At 44.8% G+C, this 23783-nt stretch overlaps 1 protein-coding gene across 9 annotated transcripts in view; it reads right to left on the reverse strand.

The window, feature by feature from the left end:
* Positions 1 to 10729: 10729 nt before the first annotated feature.
* LOC129835289 (neuralized-like protein 4) overlaps positions 10730 to 23783 on the reverse strand; it is a 34715-nt gene continuing 21661 nt past the window's right edge. For 2 of the 9 annotated variants that reach the window (XM_055900866.1, XM_055900863.1), the window contains exons 11-30: positions 22737 to 22822; positions 22355 to 22517; positions 21949 to 22159; positions 21728 to 21804; positions 21531 to 21609; positions 21129 to 21304; positions 20692 to 20820; positions 20446 to 20591; positions 20086 to 20304; positions 19745 to 19843; positions 19351 to 19494; positions 18293 to 18463; positions 17981 to 18139; positions 17177 to 17356; positions 14782 to 14875; positions 14571 to 14678; positions 14293 to 14437; positions 13859 to 13971; positions 13437 to 13623; positions 10730 to 13237 (exon numbers count right to left, since the gene is read on the reverse strand). In XM_055900866.1, coding sequence (XP_055756841.1) covers positions 13033 to 13237; positions 13437 to 13623; positions 13859 to 13971; positions 14293 to 14437; positions 14571 to 14678; positions 14782 to 14875; positions 17177 to 17356; positions 17981 to 18139; positions 18293 to 18463; positions 19351 to 19494; positions 19745 to 19843; positions 20086 to 20304; positions 20446 to 20591; positions 20692 to 20820; positions 21129 to 21304; positions 21531 to 21609; positions 21728 to 21804; positions 21949 to 22159; positions 22355 to 22517; positions 22737 to 22822 — 2891 coding nt within the window. In that variant the 3' untranslated portion in view covers positions 10730 to 13032. Of the gene's footprint in view, positions 13238 to 13436; positions 13624 to 13858; positions 13972 to 14292; positions 14438 to 14570; positions 14679 to 14781; positions 14876 to 17176; positions 17357 to 17980; positions 18140 to 18292; positions 18464 to 19350; positions 19495 to 19744; positions 19844 to 20085; positions 20305 to 20445; positions 20592 to 20691; positions 20821 to 21128; positions 21305 to 21530; positions 21610 to 21712; positions 21805 to 21948; positions 22160 to 22354; positions 22518 to 22736; positions 22823 to 23783 lie in introns of all 9 variants that reach the window. The other 7 variants (XM_055900864.1, XM_055900860.1, XM_055900869.1 and 4 more) reach the window with 6 other exon arrangements.

A 23783-nucleotide genomic window follows, 5' to 3' on the forward strand; every position in this document is an offset into this window, starting at 1 on the left:
ATGTCATTATCACCTGAAGAGGAAATAGAGAGAGAAAGTCTGAATACAGTCAATCTGAATGATGGCAGTCTGAGAGAGTTTCTCATTATTAGTGTCATTATACTGTTTTATTTTGTTCTCAGTTACGATATCAAATCAGGTCAAAGTTTATTGGTCACAGTTTATCAGATGTTATAGCGGGTGCAGCGAAATGCTTGTGTTACTAGCTTCTAACGGTGCAGTAAAAATGTCAAACAATTACACAGATAATAATCCAAAACTAGAAACAAGAAATATGATGTGCGGCAAGACTACCATTGTATGAATTCAATATGACAGCAATACAACTTTTCATACACACAGAGCGTCATTCTGCAATTATGTGTTAATCCTCTAATAAGTCGTTCTCTGTAGCTGCAGAAGAGATCCTCAAGTTAAAGAAAGGAATGAATACTTGGACTTGAAAGAGGCACACCTTCCGAGACACATTCACAAAAGGTTGAATTCCAGAAAATTCTACACCTACCGCACCCATAGGATTGAGCAATAACTATCACTCTGAGAAAGCAGCTGAGGAATGATGATAAAGCTATAGGACAGCTTGGCATTATAAAATGCAAAAGGAGGCAACATTGTCACGATTGTAGGGATCCGTATATCTTGCTTCCCTTGGCGGCAGGTAGCCTAGCTGTTGAGTGCCCTGTCAGTACTGATTGGTTGCTGGTTTGAATCCCTGAGCCAGCACGGTGGAACAATCTGCTGTTCTGCCCTTGAGCAAGGCAGTTACCCCCAAGAACAGCTGCTCCCTGGGTGCTGATGATGTCAATTAAGACAGGCCCCTGCACCTCTCCAATCCAGAGGGGTTGGGTTAAATGCAGAAGACACATTTTGGTTAAATGCATTCAGTTGTACAACTGACTTTATATCCCCTGGCCTGTAGGCCTACTTGTTGTTCCCAATTTCCTCAGTTTCAGGACTGGCCCAGACATGTAGTTATTATCCTATGGGAGGGGGGGGGGGGGGGGGGGGGTTGCTCTCTCTCTCTCTCCCTCTCGAATGACCGTTCTACCTCAATATCCCTAGTTTGAAAGCAACTGTTTTTCTACATGTTCCTCCATGTGTGCCAGCCCCCTAGCAATTTGAGTTCAACCAATGAGCTTCAGCCCCTCGCCATATGCGTGACAGCAAGCAAGATGCATATTTCACTTTTGATTTAACTAGGCAAGTGAGTTTCTTATTTAGAATGCCAGCCTACACCAGCCAAACCCGGACGACGCTGGGCCAATTGTGCGCCGCCCTATGGGACTCCCAATCACGGCCGTGATACAGCCTGGATTCGAACCAGGGTGTCTGTAGTGACGCTTCTAGCACTGAGATGCAGTGTCTTAGACCGCTGCTCCACTCGGGAGCCATGATGCATCCACAACAGAGTGAGAGAGAGTAATGACTTGGTGCACGTCAGCACATATGTGACGCAGTATGCACTTTTCGGGGACCACTTTTGGCTTGTGAGCACTACTTTAAGAACTACTGGCTAAAAAGTATACAAAAGTACTGGAGAATCTCTTTAATGAGAGAGAGAGAGAGAGAGAGAGAGAGAGAGAGAGAGAGAGAGAGAGAGAGAGAGAGAGAGAGGTAAAGAGAGGCAGAGAAAGGGAGAGCAAGTGAGAGAGAGAGAGAGAGGTAAAGAGAGGCAGAGAAAGGGAGAGCAAGTGAGAGAGAGAGAGAGAGAGAGGTAAAGAGAGGCAGAGAAAGGGAGAGAGAGAGAGAGAGAGAGAGAGAGAGAGAGAGAGAGAGAGAGGTAAAGAGAGGCAGAGAAAGGGAGAGCAAGTGAGAGAGAGAGAGAGAGAGGTAAAGAGAGGCAGAGAAAGGGAGAGCAAGTGAAAGTGAGAGAGAGAGAGAGAGGTAAAGAGAGGCAGAGAAAGGGAGAGCAAGTGAAAGTGAAAGAGAGGCAGAGAAAGGGAGAGCAAGTGAAAGTGAAAGAGAGGCAGAGAAAGGGAGAGCAAGTGAAAGTGAAAGAGAGAGAGAGAGAGAGAGAGAGAGAGAGAGAGAGAGAGATAGAGAGAGAGAAAGAGAGAGGGCGAGAGGGAGAGGGGAAATGGGAAAAGATTGGAAACAGGGACATTTCTGTACTGTTTTGGAATGGATCATGTGGTCATGTGCTTTGGCCAGTAAAAACACATTACATTCCCATGCATCAATGCACTCTGAACCTAGCTCGACCACAAGTAGTAAGTTTCAGTAAGAACTCCTTTGGTGCAGTGAGACATGATTCGTTACAGTCACTACATTCATACAAAACAGCGGACGGGATTTATACCACCATTTTGATTTCCTACATTCTATAAAAATGGAAAACGATGATGTCACGAACAAATGATGAATTTCATTGAGAGGTCATTCAAAATTAGACATTAGCCTCCGTTTTTATCCAGCATATACTTCGGATGAGTTAGCCACAGATGTTGCAATATTAAACCGAAAGAGAGGTTAGGTTAGTCACCATAGCAATGGCTTATCATCAGCCTATGTAGTAAAGCTTCTCTATAAGGAGGTTATTGCTTTGCTCTCTGTAACTTCAGAAATGAGATCAGTTGAGAATTGAGATCATCCATTTGTAAAGTTTCCAATGGCTCACCTGTATGCATGGTTGGGAGTCAATTCCAGTCAGTTTAAGGTATTAATCCAGTTGTCCATCACTTTGAAAAATGAGGCTGTAATGATATAGATGCACTGACTGCACAAATATGCAAATACCTGACTACGCTGCTCAGATTACTGCACCTTCCTCTATAAAGACATCAAATCCATTCAGGAAATATCTATATCGGCAACTACAACATCCTGAATTTTAAGATTGTATTGCAGATGGAGGGTTTTCAACAATGAGGTATCCTCAGTGTTTTTCTCTGACTTAGTCTTTCTGTTGAAGCTTTTCGTCAAAACAGCACCGGCTAGTCAGACAGGTTTGTGACGTGGTGTGGTTGTTTTACTTGTATGAACAGTTACTCAGCCTTGTACAAAAGAATGGGGGTAAATCCATTTGAAGTCAATCACTTTTTGACAGAATCCCTTTTGAATTTCAACAAGACTTTACTTACCTGTTTGGAAGAAGTGGTCAGAAAGAGACTTTTTGGACCAGAATGCCAAAACACCGCCATCGGTTGACACACAACATGCTCTTGAAAACAGGGTGGGTGGCATTTCAATCATAGAAATAGAATTCATAGAATGGACCTATCCCTTCAGACCACTGCAATTGAAATGTTAACTTCAAATTACTGCCACAAAGATGACCGCCGGTCCACCCACCGTCGAATGTCAAATTAAATGGTAATGTCTATTCTATTATCTATATCTCTATGATTTCAATAGGTTTCCTATGGAGAGTTGACATCTCCACTGTTTATCTTTTCCAGTGATGAAGACATGGATGTCTCATGGTATGATGGGGTACGCAAAATGTTTCAACTTTGAGCACCTTTATCTCTTGACAGTCTTGGCTTTCAGGTCCAAAAAGTTACTTTCTGGACACTTCTACAATGGGCAAATATGTATGGAAGGTTTCATTCAAATCAAAAGGGGTGCTGTCAAAAAGTGATTGAATTCAAATGGATTTACCCAATGTATAGGCGGCATGGGGTCTCTTGAGAGAGGAAGAAGATGATTTTAGAGGGAAATGCTTACGGCATGATGATAGCAGAAATGTACGACATGGCTACTGCATTACCTGACATATTTGGAGTCTTTCAGTTTGACAGATTCTATAAACTTCTGACACGGTGCTGCTGCTTCCGTTCCCGTCCGGCTGCCACCAATCTCTTCCTTCCTTCTTTCTCCTATACAAGTTTTGTGGGTACAGTCAGCACTGTAGTTGTTGACTGAGTACCCTCTGACGATCTCTAGGGCCGGGACGATATCAGTATTGCGATACTCGTTGGTATCGTGGCAGGAAAACAAAACAGGAACCGGATTTAAGTTATTTGTTGAAAACAAGCATCATAATGTCATCATCTAGAGTCACATGTATTTATTTTCCATGCTCTAGCACACAATATTTTACATACATCAGGTTTTTAAAGGACCAAAGAGTTTGGTCTGCTTTGTGTTTCATTTTTGACATGGAAGAAATATTGTGATACTGGTATGGTCACAGCCCTAACCATCTCATTATATACTATGGTTAAACGTCACTTATGATTATTTCTGCCTGAACGATTGCCTGAGGCACACTGTCAGACTTGAGACCTAAACTCCTTTAGCACATAACACCGACTTAGACTTGTTGATGACTTTCAACTTGATGTGCTAGACAGTGTGTGTGAACTCTGGTTCCAGCTTTAGCCTCAGGTTCTGATTAACAATGGAAGTAGGTGTAGCTGCTTGTTGGTAGTGAACATACACAAATAACTGATAGACAACACAGTATTCATTATGGCTCCTTAAATGTACACCCCTCTGTCTGTCTGTGACCAACCATCAACATGGATAACCATTGTCCGCCCTTGCTTTCGGGACCTGTTTCGGTCAATAGCAGCCTTCTCCGTGTTTCAGGCAGACAGGCTACAGGCTATCAGGTCTAGGTCAGTAAGCCAGTCTTTCAGCTGTCCGGGGGGCTCGTCTCAGACGATCCCGCAGGTGAAGAAGCCGGATGCGGAGGTCCTGGCCTGGCGTTGTTACACATGGTTTGCGGTTGCGAGGCCGGTTGGGTGTACTGCCAAAATCTCTAAAACGACGTTGGAGGCGGCTTATGGCAGAGAAATTAACATTAAATTATTTTGCAACAGCTCTGGTGGACATTACTGCAGTCAGCATGCCAATTGCAAGCTCCCTCAAAACTTGAGATATCTATGGCATTGTATTGTGTGACTAAAAGGTAGTTTTATTGTCCCCAGCACAAGGTGCGTATTGATCATGCTTTTTAATCAGCTTCTTTATATGCCACACCTGTCAGGTGGATGGATTATCATGGCAAAGGGGAAATACTCACGAACAGGGATGTTAACCAATTTATTCATAACATTTTAGAGAAATAATCTTTTTGTGCATATGGAATATTACTGGGAGATTTTATTTCAGCTCATGAAACATGGGACCAACACTTTACATGTTGTGTTAACATTTTTGTTCAGAGGGCGCTGGTTCGGGTCCCTGGTTTGACTGAGTGGATATGTCCTTGTGCCTTTGGGCGGGGTGCTTGACCCTGGTTGTTCCCGTGGGCCGCACTGTATGGGTGTCTGCTAAATGACTGAACGTAAAATTGAGTGGCTTCACTGCAGGTAGATTGTAGGTTTTAAAATTCAATAAAAAATACAAATCTTTATGGATTTTGGATTGTTTTGTGACTGTCTTTTTTTCTGCTTCGAGTTTGCTCTAATATTTATATTTGCCGCTCTCTACTTCTCTCACTCCCTCTGCGTGTGTGGGGGAGAGAGGGGGCAGCCGAAATAGCTAATCACTGTATGAACCTACAAAACAGCAGGAGGTAGTCAGTCAGTCATAGAACATCAACACTGATTCATTTCTTTCTGTCTGTGTGCGCACCTGTTCGTAACCTTCCTGCCTGGGGATGTTGTGGTTGATGCTGGTGTATATGGATTTGTGTGTGTCTGTCTGTTTCAGTTCATTTGTGTTTGTGTTGGACGATGGGAGTGAGTGATGACTAGATGTATGGAAGACCATAGCGAGAACCATAGAGCGGAAACCAAGAGGAATACAGTGTTCTGGAGAGGACGCATAGTGTTAGTGATACAGAGAGACAGGCAGAGATAATGTGGTGAGAAATTTGATTCTAGTGAAAGAGGAAGACAACAGGATAGGAATGCTCATGTTATTTTACTGCACATTTCTCACTCTTTCTAATTTTCCTTTCACCTACTCTCTTTCGTTCCTTCCCCCTCCACTCCCCCTCTCCATCCTCCCGAATCAGTGGAAGCTGCAGTGGGGAGGACAGCTCAAAATATTGGCCGGAACGGAGCACAGGTCTACACCAAGGAGATTGGAGGAGGAAGTGGGAGGGGAGAAATGATTGGTTGAGGAGTAGTTGCTTTGTTTGCTGAATAGTTTGTCTGTTACAGGCCTGTATGCATATTTGGGGGTGCTGAGATTTAGTTTGCAGAACATTTTGTTTCCCCCACACTACAGACGGCAATATCGGTCTGCTAATACAGGACTAGTAAAGGCCGAGGACACTACTTTTGTGAGGAACAATTTTTTTTCTCTAATTTCTCTTTTTTCCAAGGGTCCTGTAGCACACCTAGCACCCCTACTTCCCACGACTAAGCCTGTATATGACATGTGACTGACTCAGTTTCACTAGTGTTTTATTCAACAAGTAAACTAGTTTTATTTCACCTTTATTTAACCAGGTAGGCTAGTTGAGAACAAGTTCTCATTTGCAACTGTGACCTGGCCAAGATAAAGCAAAGCAGTTCGACACATACAACACAGAGTTACACATGGAATAAACAAACATACAGCCAATAATACAGTAGAAAAGGTCTATATACAGTGTGTGCAATAAATAGGCCATGGTTGCAAAGTAAATACAATATAGCAATTAAACACTGGAATGATAGGATGTGCAGAAGATGAATGTGCAAGTTGAGATACTGGGGTGCAAAGGAGCAAGATAAATAAATAAATAAATAGAGTATGGGGATGAGGTAGATTGGATGGGCTATTTACAGATGAGCTATGTACAGGTGCAGTGATCTGTGAGCTGCTCTGACAGCTGGTGCTTAAAGCTAGTGAGAGGTAAGTCTCCAGCTTCAGAGATTTTTGCAGTTCGTTCCAGTCATTGGCAGCAGAGAACTGGAAGGAGAGGCGGCCAAAGGAAGAATTGGCTTTGGGGGTGACCAGTGAGATATACCTGCTGGAGCGCGTGCTACTGGTGGGTGCTGCTATGGTGACCAGTGAGCTGAGATAAGACTGGGCTTTACCTAGCAGAGACTTGTAGATGACCTGGAGCCAGTGGGTTTGGCGACGAGTACGAAGCGAGGGCCAGCCAACGAGATCATACAGGTCGCAGTGGTGGGTAGTATATGGGGCTTTGGTGACAAAACGGATGGCACTGTGATAGACTGCATCCAAATTGTTGAGTAGAGTGTTGGAGGCTATTTTGTAAATGACATCGCCGAAGTCGAGGATCAGTAGGATGGTCAGATTTACGAGGGTATGTTTGGCAGCATGAGTGAAGGACGCTTTGTTGCGAAATAGGAAGCCGATTCTAGATTTAACTTTGGATTGGAGATGTTTAACGTGAGTCTGGAAGGAGAGTTTACAGTCTAACCAGACACCTAGATATTTGTAGTTGTCCACATATTCTAAGTCAGAACCGTCCAGAGTAGTGATGCTGGATGGGCGGGCGGCAATCGGTTAATCAACCTTCTATTGTGTGTGTGCACGATATAGATTTATATACACACACACACACACACACACACACACACACACACACACAGTGTTTGCGCATGTGTCTGATCCCAATTGCCACTCTGTCTGCAGGAGAAGAGTATGATGGTGGGGAAGGTGACAGCTCCGGCCTGGCTCCATCAACAGCAAGAAGAGACAGAACGTCAGACCCATCACACAGCAGTTACCCAGGGTGAAAAATAGGGAGATGGGGATGAAAGGAAGGCATGGATCAGAAAGAGACTAAATTATTAATCTACATGCAATACCCCATATTGATAAGGCAAAAATGACATTTTTGCAAATTTACAAAAAATAAACAGAAATACCTTATTTACATAAATTATTCAGACCCTTTGCTATGAGACTTGACAGTGAGCTCAGGTGCATCCTGTTTCCATTGATCATCTTTGAGATGTTTTTACAACTTGGAGTCCACCTGCGGTAAATTCAATTGATTGGACATGATTTGGAAAGGTCCCACAGTTGACAGTGCAAGGACTCAGACCATGGGAAAAAGATTCTCTGTTTTGATGAAACCAAGATTGAACTCTTTTTCCTGAATACCAAGCGTCATGTCTGGAGGAAACATGGCACCATCCCTACGGTGAAGCATGGTGGTGGCAGCATCATGCTGTGGGGAAGTTTTTTTAGCGGCATGGACTGGGAGACTAGTCAGGATCGAGGCAAAGATGATCAGAGCAAAGTACAGAGGGTTCCTTGATGAAAACCTGCTCCAGAGCGCTCAGGACCTCAGACTGGGGCGAAGGTTCATCTTCCAGCAGGACAATGACCCTAAGTATACACGCAGGAGTGGCTCCGGGACAAGTCTCTGAATGTCCCCGAGTGGCCCAGCCAGAGCCCGGACTTGAACCTAAGACAGGGGTGTCAAACTCATTTCGCATCGTGGGCCACATACGGCCTAGGGCAGGGGTGTCAAACTCATTTCGCATCGTGGGCCACATACGGCCTAGGGAGATGTCAAGTGGGCCGGACCATTAAAATTATACCATACTCTGCTATAAATAACCAAAATATCATGTCTTTCCTTTGTTTTGGTGTAAAGAAGCACAAGAACATTAGGAAAATATTGAAATTTAATGAACTATCCTTTTACAAAACATTTCATGAAACACCTCATATTTCCTTAGACAAATGTGCAATTTACTTTTATCATTCACAAATATGCATTGCAACTGATCCCACTGATTGTACAAAGGCACAAAACTTTAATTGGTACTGAAAAATATAGTAATGCACTTTAAGATTAAATGAGACTTTTAAAGAAAGGAATTTTTAAACCACTTACACATACGCATATAAAATCTAAATGTAATCCCTGCGTACACCTTACAAACTAAGGAGAGTGATTTTAAATGTGTAATGAAGAAAGTGTTCGCCTGTCCTGTAAATCTGTAAACTTCATACATGAAACATACATACACATACAATACATACTGAAAATTTATGGAGTTGTATGAACAGTAGAATTCCATCACACAACTTTTGTTTTGAAGCTGCTGACTAACATTAAAGTGCACATTTTTTAAATCACCACAGTAAGGATTCATCTTCACAGAGCTGTATTCTTTCAATGCAAACAGTATCTAAGGCAGCATTTTAAAGGTGTTAGTCTAGTCTGGACTTGTATTTGTTCCTGAAACTTGGCATCTTTTGGCCTGTACAAGTGCATCAACACCAGGTGTCATGTCCTGACTAGCTGTCACTTTCAGAATGTCATTTAAGTGCTTGTTTGTGAGCCTTGAACGCATTTTTGTTTTATTGATATTCATCACTGAGAAAATTTGTTCACAAAGGTAGGTTGTCCCAAACATGCACAAAATTTTAGCAGCCAGGGCTGTTAATTTGGGGTACCCTGGTAGTAGATACTGATAAAATCTGTCCAGACCTACAGAGGCAAATTTGCCCTTCAAATCTGCATCACACTGGTAGCTGGCTTTTACCGCTGCTTCACTGACTTCTCGGCTCTGGATGAAAGTTGACTGCTGTTTCCTCAGACCCGCCAGCAATTCGTTAATCTTATCTCTTCTCAGTTGTCCTTGCAAGCCGTCCTATTTTTCGCTGTGATGAGTCTCGTAGTGGAGACGAATATTATATTCCTTCAATACCGAAACTTGTTGCAAACACACCAAGCACGAAGGTTTTCCGTGCATCTCTGTAAATAAATAGGACGTGGTCCATTTTTCTTTGAAAATTCTACACTCCTTATCTACTTTTCTCCGTTTGGATAACGACATTTTGGCTAATGAGGGTGTAGCGGAGAGGTAGAGACCAAGGTATTAACAACGTCGTAACAAGCAGCAGATGGCGCATTGATACCGTCTGCTGTTTTCAGTCTGTCTCAGTGATGCGGCTTGTCTTCTACTCTGATGGAAAGAGTGCGCCCCTTAGCGGATAATCCATGAATTGCAGCGAATTAAAAATATTAATTCCATGTCTTTTATGCATTTTTTCCACTTTCAAATTATCCTGCGGGCCTGATCGAACCTCCTTGGGGGCCGGTTCCGGCCCGCGGGCCGTATGTTTGACACCCCTGACCTAAGAGACCTGAAAATAGCTGTGCAGCGACGCTCCCCATCCAACCTGAAAGAGCTTGAGAGGATCTGCAGAGAAGAACAGGAGAAACTCCAAATACAGCTGAGCCAAGCTTGTAGCGTCATACCCAAGAAGACTCAAGGCTGTAATCGCTGCTAAAGGTGCTTCAACAAAGTATTGAGTAAAGGGTCTGAATACTATGTAAATATTTACGTTACATTTTTTTTTTACATTTTCAAAAATGTGTGAAAACCTGTTTTTTCTTTGTCATTATGGGGTAGTGTGTAGATTGATGAGGGAAAAAAACAATTTGAATCAATTTTAGAATAAGGCTAATGTAGCAAAATGTGATAAAGGCAAGGGGTAGGAATACTTTCCGAAGGCCCTGTATATTGACTGATGTGGGTGTGTTTTTTCATGCAGTGTTCACCTGCTAGTCTGAACTGGGAAACTCAGAAATGTTTGACTTGCTAACTGGTTGGAGTTCTACAGTTCTACATGTGCCATGTGTCTAACCAGTTAGCAAGTCGGAAATTACAGTTTCCTTTAGTTCTGACCTAGGTTCCGACTAGCACTTGGAAAGATGAAAGAACACTATTGGCGTTAAGGAATCAGTTCTATAAATATTTTAGAAAAAAGGTGTGATTGAGGAAATATGCAACACTGCAATGACATGTCAGTGACTGGAGAAAGAAATTATACTACCCCAATTTTTTTTTTTTTTTAAGGAACCAAGAGAAAAGCCTTAAAAGGAGAAACACATGAAGCCAATCCAGAGTCATAATGTGCATACTGTCTACTGGTTTATTCATATTATTATTTTTTTTACAAATCAAGAAGATGATTTAAATGTTATGTAACAGCCTGTACAATGCAACATACAGAAAGAAGAAAAAAAAAAGGGGGAAAAGAATACAAATTCATTCTCGTAAAAAGCAGCACTGGGCTTTTAAACAACCCCATATATTTTTCACATTTTGATTGAACGTTGCAAGTACATTTTTTCAAACCCCACCTTTTTTGCAATAAGTTAGTCAACACACAGTTTTGTGTGAGGAAAGTCACCAACCTTGAATCTCGACTAAATACTACTGTTTTCCTCACCTTATTTGCAAAACAATGACTTGGCAAGATGGTGGGGTTATTTATGCATGTAGTGATGTATGTAATACGTAAGTATCTCAGATTATTTTGTTGCCAAACAAAACAGAATGGTTAAAAGATATGCTTTGAAGAGCTGTCCACATACAAACAAAGAATTGCTGAATATTTTAATCAGGAATTAATGAACCCCTGTGTTAATCTATGTAATGTATTATGTAAAATAAAGGGAGTTTGTTTTAACGTGAAGCAGACAGGTAGAACGTAAACGGACTACAAAAAACAAAATGACAAAAACCCTAATGAATCACATTCGCAATGTAAACTCCAGCATCAGGGCCTGCATTTCGTAAAAAGACTCCATTTACCAAGAGTCTTTGCATGAACACGCCAAGGTGAAGCCACACCCCTATGATGTGATTGGCTCTGAACATTCCTCCCTGGTAAACGATGACAGAATGGATGGATCAGAGAGGAAGACTTGAACGTAACCAGTGTAAACAATGTGAGAAAACGGGCATGTTCAGCAGTTCACAACGTTGTGGAAAGTTCAGATAGAAATACCTTTAGAACAAACATGCCTCTCTGGTATAGAATCCTGTCAACTCCATTCATGACATTTCTATCTGCAATGATCCACAACGTTTTCCTCCTGAACTAGCTATAGAAAATGAGAGAATGAGGAGAGATCTCTTTAGGTCCGGGCCCATTTCGATCACTAGTTGAAATGGAATCGTGCCTGGGCCTTTATGCATCAAGGTAATGTTCAGTAGGGCACACCGTAAGAATGACTTTTTGCAACAGAACTGTTCTCATTGGACAAGCTCAGGTAGAACCTCCCCGTTTTCAAAACGTTTTCTCCCTGCTGAACGTTTTCTCCCTGGTATTCCCTCTACAAAGCATGTGTAGAATCCCTCTAATCTCCAGTGAAGTGAATATGACTCAGGGGGTAAAGCAGTGATAGGGGAGAATTCGGGAGACGAAGCTTAATGGCCAGACTGATTGGTTGAAAAAACATTGAAACATTTCTCTCCCACTAGTTCTGACGGTGGTGTTAGTGTCCATCTACAGTCCTTCATGGCTTCCTCTCGTCATCCGCACCGATATGAATGAACCGGAACTGAACGGGTCAAAGTAAATTCCCATTAGGCAACAGCCACCAGATCGTTTTCACCTGTCCTTTGTTTTCAGATCAGTGCAGTTAGTGTTACACCTGTAAACATTTTGCGCCAGTTTTTGAGTTCCTCTACAGGTGCTCTCAGGTCCTTCAGTTCACGGTTCTTTTCCTTGTTTGATCTAATGCTCTTTTTCTCCATTTCCTTCTGACCTGCGGTTAAGTCATTCGCTTAAAAAAATCCAATAGTCAGTGACCGTGTTGCGGTCGCCGTTGCGAGGTGGTTCAACAAACGGTCCAAGTCTTGGAATGCAACAGGACCGGTTCGGGTTGTGCACTCAGCCTTTTCACAGGAGAACTGAGGAGAACCATCCCTCCGTACTTAAGAGGAGAGTGATCAGTCTGGGGTAAAGGGGTTGATAAAAAAACAAGCTACAGTGAGGGAGGGAACAAGAGACCAGGAAGACAAAACTGCGCTAAAATAAAAATGGCTGTGACAAAAAGTGTTGTATTATGACGGATAAAAATGTTAAAATACATGTTAAAATAAAAAAATAAAATCGCCCACAAAGTGTCCAAAACAAAGTGCAGGCAGTGTCTGTCTGGTTGTTCTTCTCTGAATCCACCCTAGTCCCTCCCTGTTAAAAGTGTCAGAGAACAAAATAATAATAATAAACAAAACTTTGTCCTAAACAAACAAAACAATGCTGAATTGTCAATCAACAGGAGGGAAATTCCCAAATTCCAAAGAGTCCCAAAGTCTGGAATTTGGTTGATGGAGAAGTAGTAGTTTTGGAGGCACCGCTGGTAGAGAGTAGCTCCCTTTCCCCCTCTCTCTCCATCCAACAATCTCTTCACTACTCCCGCTATCATTCCACCCGTATGAGCAGGCCGTAGAGGAGGGTGCCCCCCTGATCCTTGGTGATCCACTCGATCTCTGTGTTGCTGAAGCGGGGATCCAGGGGTTCGCTGGCTCCCAGGGTCTGGGGCCCCACCTTATAGGAGCCCGGCCGGACACACACCTGGAAACCCACCTGGGCCTGGTGACAGCAGTGAGAACGGGGGTCCCGGAATCTGGAGGGAGAGAGTGAAAGGGCCGAGTGAGGAGATCAGGAGTCATGGGAAGAAGAATGAAAGCAAGACAGTGAAAGAACAAGGCAGTAATCTTCTCAATTTGAATAACAGCAAAAGGCAGATAGAGAGAGAAGAGGATGAGAGAGATAAAACAGAGAAAGACAAGGTAAAAAACAGTGGTAGTGAGTGACAAACGTACTGCACTTTAGGGGCGAACATCTCCAGGCCGGAGTAGCGCATGGTGGGGGACAGCTGAACCCGGGGCACCTCCCTGTCCCGTTCCCTGTCCCTGCCAGGGAGGCTGTTGCTGCTGTTCACCTCAGGCTCACTGTAGCCGTTAGGACCCTCCGTCTTCACCGGAGACACAGAGAAGATGGACGACGTCCCTGAAACACCAAGACAACACGGTTTAGTTCATTTACAACACCCTCAACATTCTTTAATCATGAGTGGAAATGGTTCTGGAAATCGACCATGTCTTTCAAAAGGCTAGAAATGCAGTTATTGCTTTCGGAGAGAAACAACAGTTTGAGGTGATATGCTCCTCAGAATAAGCAACCTGTGGTCAATTCACAATCTTTTGTTGGTCCAAAAGTGGATAAGGAAATAAATGTGTCGTACCAGAGAGCAGCTGGGCATGGTCCAGTGTGCGTCTGAGGGCCCCTACGCTGGTTCCGTGGTAGGCTATGTGCCACTTCTTAAACGAATTGGACACCTCACAGTGGGGCTTGATCCTGCAGGCAGGCAGAACACACACACCATGATGTTAGATAACCCCTCTACCTGAGTCCTATGACATTGATACTCAGACAGTTTTCAAAGCTTTACTGTATACTATTTTTACTTTCATTCTCCCCTTCTCTCGCCAAGGTGAGAATAAGTAATTCAGGTATTTGTTAATTGAACTAGATAAAACTAATTCAGGCTGATTAATTGGACTTGAAGAGCACCGTCACTGATGTTAAGAGTGGTTGGTTGAACATAGTTCACACTACAGTGTGATTGGAAGAAGACAGTTTTTGAAGCCCACTGATTGGCTGTCTGTAACCTCTGACCTCAGAGCGAAGCGGCACCAGCCAAAGGGCAGGGCGTAGTCCCGTGGGGGCTCCCCTCTCTTGTAGTAGGACTCGTCCCCCCGCAGCTTGTGGCACGACTCACAGTAACACAGGTTATACTTGGCATCCTCGTTGAAGTAACCATCTGAGAGAGATGATAGGGGGAGGGGGCAGAGGGAGGGAGAGAAAATCTAAATATGGAGAAGTTATGATTAAGTCAGAGAGCGAGACAGAGAGTGAGAGGGCAGTACACAAAGACAGTAGTGTGTGTTCCTCACCTGGCAGTGTCAGCAGGTCCTTGAAGCGCGAGCACAGGGCCTGGTACTCACAGGTCTTGTTGGGGTTGACCTCTGGATGGGGCGTCCAGCAAACACTCTCTTTGATCCCTGGAGGTCAGATGTCAAAGGTTAGCACTGGTTCAGCCCAGAGCCACAGAATTAAAAGGGTCTGTATAGAATTGCCAAAGTAGTCATGCTCTCCTCCTCTCACCATCAACCATGTCCGCTTTCTCCATGTCGCCTTGGCAACGCGCCTCGCCGCTCTCCCCTCCCACGGTCGACATGGTGTTGGTCACTATGGTAACCTACCACGACAACGACATCAGAGGGTGTCACTGAATTCTCTCGGCCCCTGATGCCACACAGATTATGTATTTCCAGGCCAGGCAACAGATTATTAAACCGGTCTGGTAGGAGGGCTGGGATTACGCAGTTAAACACCTACTCAGGACGGAGCGTCTAAATGAGATTGGGATTATGACTGTTACACTGTGTAACTTTAGCCAGATGGAGGTATTTCAGGATTAAAGGTTATAGAGCAAAAGACTAGCAGATTAGCGTTTCTAGCTACTGATCTAAAAGTGGCCCTGAGTAGGACTGAGTCCCAAATCAAATCAAACTTTGTCACGTGCGCCGAATACAACAAGTGTGGACCTTACAGTGAAATGCTGCAAGTCCTTAACTCTTCTTGAACTGCACTGTTGGTTAAGAAAATATTTACCAAATAAACAAAAGTTAAAAATAAATAATAAAAAGTTACACAATAACGAGGCTATATATGGGGGTACTGGTATCGAGGCAGTGTGTGGGGGTACAGGTTAGAGGTCATTTGTACATGTAGGTAGGGGTGAAGTGACCATGCACAGATAAACAGCGAGACGCAGCAGTGTACAAAACAAATGGAGGGGGGCTCAATGTAAAGTGTCAGTGGCCATTTGATTAATTGTTCATCAGTCTTATGGCTTGGGGGTAGAAGCTGTTAAGGAGCCTTTGGTCCTAGACTTGGAGCTCCGGTACCGCTTGCCGTGCGCGGCAAAATAGATGGCATCATGAGACAGGAAAATTATGTGGATATATTGAAGCAACATCAAGACATCAGTCTGGAAGTTAAAGCTTGGTCGCAAATGGTTCTTCCAAATGGACAATGACCCCAAGCATACTTCCAAACCTGTGGCAAAATGGCTTAAGGACAACAAAATCAAGGTATTGGAGTGGCCATCACAAAGCCCTGACCTCAATCCTATAGAAAACTTGTGGGCAGAACTGAAAAGGTGCGTACGAGCAAGGAGGCCTACAAACCTGACTCAGTTACACCAGCTCTGTCAGGCGGAATGGGCCAAAATTCACCCAACTTATTGTGGGAAGCTTGTGGAAGGCTACCCGAAATGTTTGACCCACGTTAAACAATTTTAAGGCAATGCTACCAAATATTAATTCAGTGTACGTAAACTTCTGACCCATTGGGAATGTGATGAAAGAAATAAAAGCTGAAATAAATCACTCTACTATTATTCTGACATTTCAATTTCTTAAAATAAAGTGGTGACCCTAACTAACCTAAGACAGGGCATTTTTACTAGGATTAAATGTCAGGAATTGTGAAAAACTGAGTTTAAATGCATTTGGCTGAGGTGTATATTTATATTTATTTTTTTATTTTACCGTTATTTTACCAGGTAAGTTGACTGAGAACACGTTCTCATTTGCAGCAACGACCTGGGGAATAGTTACAGGGGAGAGGAGGGGGATGAATGAGCCAATTGTAAACTGGGGATTATTAGGTGACCATGATGGTTTGAGGGCCAGATTGGGAATTTAGCCAGGACACCGGGGTTAACACCCCTACTCTTACGATAAGTGCCATGGGATCTTTAATGACCTCAGAGAGTCAGGACACCCGTTTAACGTCCCATCCGAAAGACGGCACCCTACACAGGGCAGTGTCCACAATCACTGCCCTGGGGCATTGGGATATTTTTTAGACCAGAGGAAAGAGTGCCTCCTACTGGCCCTCCAACACCACTTCCAGCAGCATCTGGTCTCCCATCCAGGGACTGACCAGGACCAACCCTGCTTAGCTTCAGAAGCAAGCCAGTAGTGGTATGCAGGGTGGTATGCTGCTGGCATATAAACTTCCGACTTTAACTGTAGGTCCTGTATGGCAGGAAGCTTGTCCCCAGTCATGTACTGGGCCCTACGCACTACCCTCTGTAGCGCCTTATGATCAGATGCCGAGCAGTTGCCATACCAGGCGGTGACGCAACCGGCCAGGACCCAAAATGGCACCCTATTCCCTATATAGTGTGCTACCAGAGCCCAATAGTGCACTACTTTGACCAGGCTCTGGTAGCACACTATATAGGGAATAGGGTGCTATTTTGGATGCAGGCCATGACTACCAGTCTGTTTGTGTAGAAGTAGAGAGCCCAGGCCGGATTTACAGTAGGCTCAGAGGGCTACCTGGATGGTGGGCTGGTTTTCCACTGACTTTTCATCATTAAATCATGTCAACAGCTTTCTTTTTCCAGGTAGACGTTTCTTAACTTCCTCAACCTCTAAAATTATTCTGACGGTTTGGAATGGGAGTGGGGGAGTGGCAGACGTACCTGTTCACACTGTCCGTATAGGTCTATGAGGGGGTAGCATGGCGTAGGGATATCCTGGGCTGCTACTCCCTGGTCCATACCGTTCACATAAAGGTGCAGACAGCTGTTCCCATCCACCAGCAGACCCAGGACTGTACCCTCTGGACATGTGTCCAGGTTAGGACCATAGTTCTCACAGATCTGATGGGGAGGAGTGGAGCGGGGGATGAAGACGGGGAGAGAAGGGGGGGTGAAGTGATGGAGGGAGAGAGAGAAGAGAGATCTCCATTAAGCTTTGTGTTGTGTTTGTCTTGCTATCTGTACCTTGAGTGTGTGCGCAGTGTTTCCCCTAGGATTTAATTCAGCAGCTGTGGCAGAGATAGCGGAGGTCGTACAGTCGTACAACAAAACTTACGGTGACTTTTTTCAACTGAAATGTATGAAAATTAAAAAGGTTCTTTCTTTGAAACTCAAGGACAGTTGAATTGTATCTCTTCATCTCAATAACATCACCAGCCACTTCTATATTAACCGCAAAAATGATTTCACTGGCGTAAGGATCCTGTATCTTAATAGGGTTGGTTACACTTCCAGGATTACAAGCTCGTTAGCTAGTTACCTTGGAGGTTTCTCGGATGATCTGATGAGAATCTGAGGAAGATATGTAACTTGTTGTACCTTGTCACTCTGATCTTAAAAGCTCATCTTGGCAGAATGTTTAAAAATATATCTATTTTTGTATTTGCAGTGGCGGCAAAGACTTAGCAGCAGCGGTGTGCCGAAATGAACATAGGTGAAACACTGATGTGTGTGTGTGTGCAGTACCTTCAGTGAGTTGTGGAAGACAGAGTCCCTCTGCAGCAGCCACACAGAGCGTTTCAGACAGCACGCAGTGGAGGGAAAGTTGAGGCGGTCTGGGGAGTGGCCTATCACCCCTAGCGACAGGGACGACGTCCACGACGCGTTCAGCCGGTCGATCTGAAACTATGGCAACATCGATAGTCAAAATGTCATTCACAAACTATGGCGACAGAATGCAGTATAAAATATTGTGTGCCCCTATACAACAATTAAACACCCCCTAGGCATTAAAATCCTGATACACACACACCCTTAACCCTACCACTCACACAGTACCTGGAACAGTTGTTGTCGGGGCAGGGGTTGTGCTGTGACTAGGAGGCCCTGGTTGTAGCTGGAGACACGGGCCGCTGTCAGGTTCTGATGGGACAGCTGGATGTTCTTCCCATGGTTCTCCAGGAAGGCCATGACTGTGTTGTGCACCAGGGCCGGCTCACCACCTTCAACCTGGTGGATGGAGAGAGGAGATAGAGAGGGGGAGGAGAGAGACGGAGAGCGAGATGGAGAGATAAAAAAAAAAAAAAAAAAAAGTTTGTTTAAATTCTGTTGCCTTAGATCAATTCACACAAAAACACTGAGTGTACAAAACATTAGGAACACCTGCTCTTTCCATGACAGACTGAGCAGGTGACTGCTATGATCCCTTATTGATGTCACTTGTTAAATCACCTTCAATCAGTGTAGATGAAGGGGAGGAGATCAGTTAAAGAAGGATTTTTAAGCCTTGAGACAATTGAGAAATTCATTGTGTATGGTGCCATTGAGAGTGAATGTGCAAGATAAAAAGATTTAAGTGCCTATGAACAGGGTGTGGTAGTAGGTGCCAGGCGCACTGGTTTCTGTTAAGAACTGTAACGCTGCTGAGTTTTTCACGCTCAAGAGTTTCCCGTGTCTATCAAGAACGGTCCACCACCGAAAGGACATCCAGCCAACTTGACAACTGTGGAAAGAATTGGAGTTAACATGGGCCATCATCCCTGTGGAACGCTTTCGACACCTTGTTGAGTCCATGCCCCGACGAATTGAGGCTGTTCTGAGGGCAAAAGGCGCTACAACTCAACATTAGGAAGGTGTTCCTAATGTTTTGTACACAGTGTATTTAACCACCTATGGAGCAATTTCAGGTTTCCTACTGTACTTTGAGATGCTTGCATGACAAAAGCGGAGAATAATTTTTTCCCCACACATTTTCTTATTTTAGACACAAAGTTTAACATTGTAGTTGTCAAGATAGTCACTAAAGATCCAGGCGAAAGCATATCATCCATCAGTCCCTCATCTTCTTCCTATCCCCCTTCTCCCTCTATCCCTCCATCCCCACACCAGTGTCTCACCGGCGTGCGGTCCTCCTCTCCTTCGCTGCAGCTGTCTGAGGAGAGGGAGGGGGCCTTGACGCTCCCTGAGTCCTCCAACACCGACGAACTGACGATGGACACCGCCGTCACACGACCATACAGGTCCAACACTGCATACACGTTCTATAGGTAGGGGTGGTAGTAAAACAAGGAAAATTGTGGGGACATTTCACCGGTCCCAAGGAAATAGGCTATTTGAGGCTTAGGTTTACAATTAGTGTAAGGAGTTAGGGCTAGGGGTTAAAGTAAATATGATTTTGAATGGGAATCAATGTTTTGGTCCCCACAAGGATAGGAAACAATTGTGCGTGTGAATTGAACAAGTATGACGTGTGTATGAGAGAACTGTTGTACGTTCATGAAGTGTGTGTACCTTGGCCACAGCGGTGGCAGCTGGTCCCATGTCCTCTCCGTCGATAAGGATGTGCATGGTGTCATCGCTGCACCTCTTCACCCCGACGCGGTTACCCACCTAGACACACACACAAAATACAGAATCGAACTCAGGCACCAAATGTAGTACCTACTTATCTATTCATCACGATCCTTCTATCCATTCCATATGCACTAATGTTTATAGTCTCCATCTTTCAATCCCAACCAGTTGTTCCCTCCCCCTCTTTCTTTCATTGTTTCTCTCTGTACAACAAATGACAAAATAAGTACAAAGTATTGATTCAACAGAGCTTCGGAATCCAACGCCCTGTCTCTCACCGTCAGTCTGTCCAGGGAGGCGCCGTAGTTCTGTCTCTGCAGGAGCCCGTTGCGTCTGACCTCTGACCCGGCTAGCAGCCAGGTGACCTTGCACCGGAGCTGTGTGAGGGAGGGGGACAGGCCTGACATGGGGCAGGAGGGCAGCTCTGGAGGGGCTAGGGTGGTCAGACCCATGTGGAGGGAACCAGACCACTGGTCATCCACCTCGTCTATCTTCACCTGGGGGTGGGCGGAGGGGACAATAATACAACGTCAATAATGAATGTTATGCGCGTGCATATATAAGACAACAGATTAATCAAGTGTTATGAAAATAGAGCGGTCTGATTGCTTCTGGATAGATAACAGTGCACTACTCACCTCAAACAGTTCGTCTGTTTTGAGTTCCTTTGCGCTGAAGACAATGCCATGTGCGTATCCTCCCACCCTGACGGCCTGGCAGCCCTCTCCCAGCAGAACCACGTTCTTACCATGCTTACTGTGGAGCCGGTGGGCCACGCCTGCCACTACACACGCACGGAAGAAGGAGAGATGTTGAACGAAAGACAGGCTCACAACTTATTTAGATTCATAGCCTGAGAGAAAAACCACACACGCGGTCAGTACCTGGGGAGTGTATGGAGAAACTCTTCTCTGTGATGTTGCTGGTACACAGACTGTTATCCTGAGGGCCAGAGGAACTGGTGATGGACACCTGGACACACTGACCATACAAGTCTATCACCGCATACACCTCTGATGAAAGGAGGGAGAGGAAAGAGGGGTTGTCCAAGTTCACCATATATTTGGAAAGTGTAGATGCTTGACAAAGATTTCAGTGAGACTAGCCTTGATAAATACAATTTGAAATATTAAACAAAATAGCAGTGAGATTTGAGCTGTTAGGTGGATTTATTCAGAGACACTTCTACCATCTAGCTACAAGGTGCATAGTACACACCCATCAGCTCCATTTCAAAATCAGTTCATGAGCCTTTTGTCCCCGACCCCTCACCCATGTATGGGGTCGTAATAACAGGTTTATGATCACTGGTTCCATTCACCTTTACCTGGCGGCAGCCCGGTGCAGGCCACCCCCTGGTCCACCCCGTTGATGTAGTAGTGAAGGTCGCCGGTGGCCGAGCGCATCATGCCGATCCTACTGCCCGTGGTCAGAGTGTCCAGGTCACAGCCGTAGTTGTTACGCATAGTGTTGCCGTCCTGCATGATGGCTGTGCCACTGGGGGGGGGGGGGGGGGGGGGGGGGGGTTCAAATGAAACTTGGTTTATTTCATGCACAAGGCAGAGGAAGGTATTCCCTTAGATGCTTCTTAGTGAGATCCATTGTAGCAGATGGATACAACAGTAGGATTCGATAACAGTAGACTGAATCTAATCTATGTTTCAAAATCATTCATTTAGAATGGTCAAGCACTGAAACAGACAAAACAGACCCCCCCCCTTACCTAAGCATCCAAGTATCGTAGTCTATATCCGTCATGGTGTTGGGAAACTCCAGCTCTTCTGGCCTGATCGCAGTCACACCTGGACAGAACACACACACGGACAAACATGTATCACTCCACTGCTGTGTGTGTGGATAGGGCTGTGTGAGAAGGTCGAGAGGGGTAAAATAGAAACGTCTTACCTGCCATTATCTTACCTGCTTCTATTGACCCCGACCAACGGTCCACCATCTTCTGAATGACTATCTCAAAGAGCTCTCCGTCTCGAAGGCACCTGACAACGGACAACACACAGTCAGGACACGCACAAACAAATGATGTGTGTGGACCTTCTGACCTGTTGGAGATGACGCAGGTAGGTGTGTGTGTGTGTGTGTGTGTGTGTGTGTGTGTGTGTGTGTGTGTGTGTCACACTGACCTGTTAGAGATGACGATGGCGTCGTTGAACTCGGATCGACAGTTCTGTCTGAGGGCGGTGCGCCCCCCGTTGGTGATTACCGCGTTAGTGCCATGCAGCTGGTGGAAGCGCAGGTCGTTGGCACTGTTGCCCCCGGCGACCGAGCATGGGCTGCTGGGCGACATGACGGTGGGGCCCTCCAAGCTGTCCTCAGGGAGAGGGGGGAGGTCTGCTAAAGAGGGGAGAAACGGTTGAGGATGGGTGTTGACGCAAAGCTAGTTGGATGAGGATATTCACATACCATCTACAGATACATTCCATGTCTTCAGTATATAACGTGGTTCCAAAACCTTTTTGATCTGACGCCCTAGAAACGTCTTAGGAACCTTTAACAACCCTTCTCTACCCCCCCCCCCCCCTCGCTCACCCACGTCGTCCATGATGGTGGCCTGTGCGGCCTGGCCGTAGAGGTCCACCACGGCGTAGACGCTGGGTGGGACGTTCCACGCCGCCGGGCCCTGTGCCACCCCATTCACAAAGAAGTGGAGGCTCCCATCCTCCTTACGCACTACGCCCACTGTGTCCCCCGCCTGGAAAAAGAGAGAGACGACAGTGGTCAGAGAGAAAGAGATGAAGCACACAGCAACATGTGATAAGTACGATAGCATGCAAGTGTTGATAGTGACTGAGAAGGAGTGAAAGACAGCGCAGGAACAGGACAGAGCGAGAGAGTGGGAAATGGAGAAATAGAGAGGGGGGGGTAGAGTTGAATAATCTAAGGATGACTGTAAAGTATGTCTCCCACTCACTTTGAGTCGGTCCAGGTTGTGTCCGTACTCGTCCAGTATGGTGGTTCCGTTGTGCATCACCCCGTTTCCTGTCATCATCCAAGTCCCTGGGACACAAAACCAGAACATCAGACAACCTACAACAAAACATCAGTCAACCTGCAGTACCAGTCAAAAGTTTGGACACACCTACTCATTACAATGTTTGCCTTTATTTTTTACTATTTTCTACATTGTAGAATAATAGTGAAGAAATCATTACTATGAAATAACACATATGGAATCAGGTAGTAAAAAAAAGTGTTAAACAAATCCAATTACATTCTGAGATTCTTCAAAGTAGCCACACTTTGCCTTGACAGCTTTGCACACTCTTGGCATTCTCTCAACCAGCGTCATGAGGTAGTCACCTGGAATGCATTTCAAATAACAGGTGTGCCTTGTTAAAAGTACATTTGTGGAATTTCTTTCCTTCTTAATGCGTTTGAGCTAATCAGTTGTGGTATACAGAAGATAGCCCTGTGGTAAAAGACCAAGTCCATATTATGTCAAGAACAGCTCAAATAAGCAAAGAGAAACGACAGTCCATCATTACTTTAAGACATGAAGGTCAGTCAATACAGAACATGTCAAGAACTTTGAACGTTTCTTTAAGTGCAGTCGGAAAAACCATCAAGTGTTATGATAAAACTCATGAGGATTGCCACAGGAACAGAAGACCCAGAGTTACCTCTGCAGCAGAGGATAAGTTCATTAGAGAGTGACCAGCCTCAGAAATTGCAGCCCAAATAAATGCATCACAGAGTTCAAGTAACAGATATCTCAACATCAACTGTTCAGAGGAGACTGCGTGGGTAAGGCCTTCATGGTCGAATTGCTGCAAATAAATCACGACTAAAGGACACCAATAAGAAGAGACTTGCTTGGGCCAAGAAATATGAGCAATGGACATTAGACCTGTGGAAATCTGTCCTTTGGTCTAATGAGTCCAAGTTTGAGATTTTTGGTTCCAACCGCCGTGTGTTTGTGAGATGCAAAGTAGGTGAACAGATGATCTCCACATGTGTG

The sequence above is a fragment of the Salvelinus fontinalis genome, chromosome 36, assembly GCF_029448725.1.
Source record: "Salvelinus fontinalis isolate EN_2023a chromosome 36, ASM2944872v1, whole genome shotgun sequence".
Taxonomy (NCBI): domain Eukaryota; kingdom Metazoa; phylum Chordata; class Actinopteri; order Salmoniformes; family Salmonidae; genus Salvelinus; species Salvelinus fontinalis.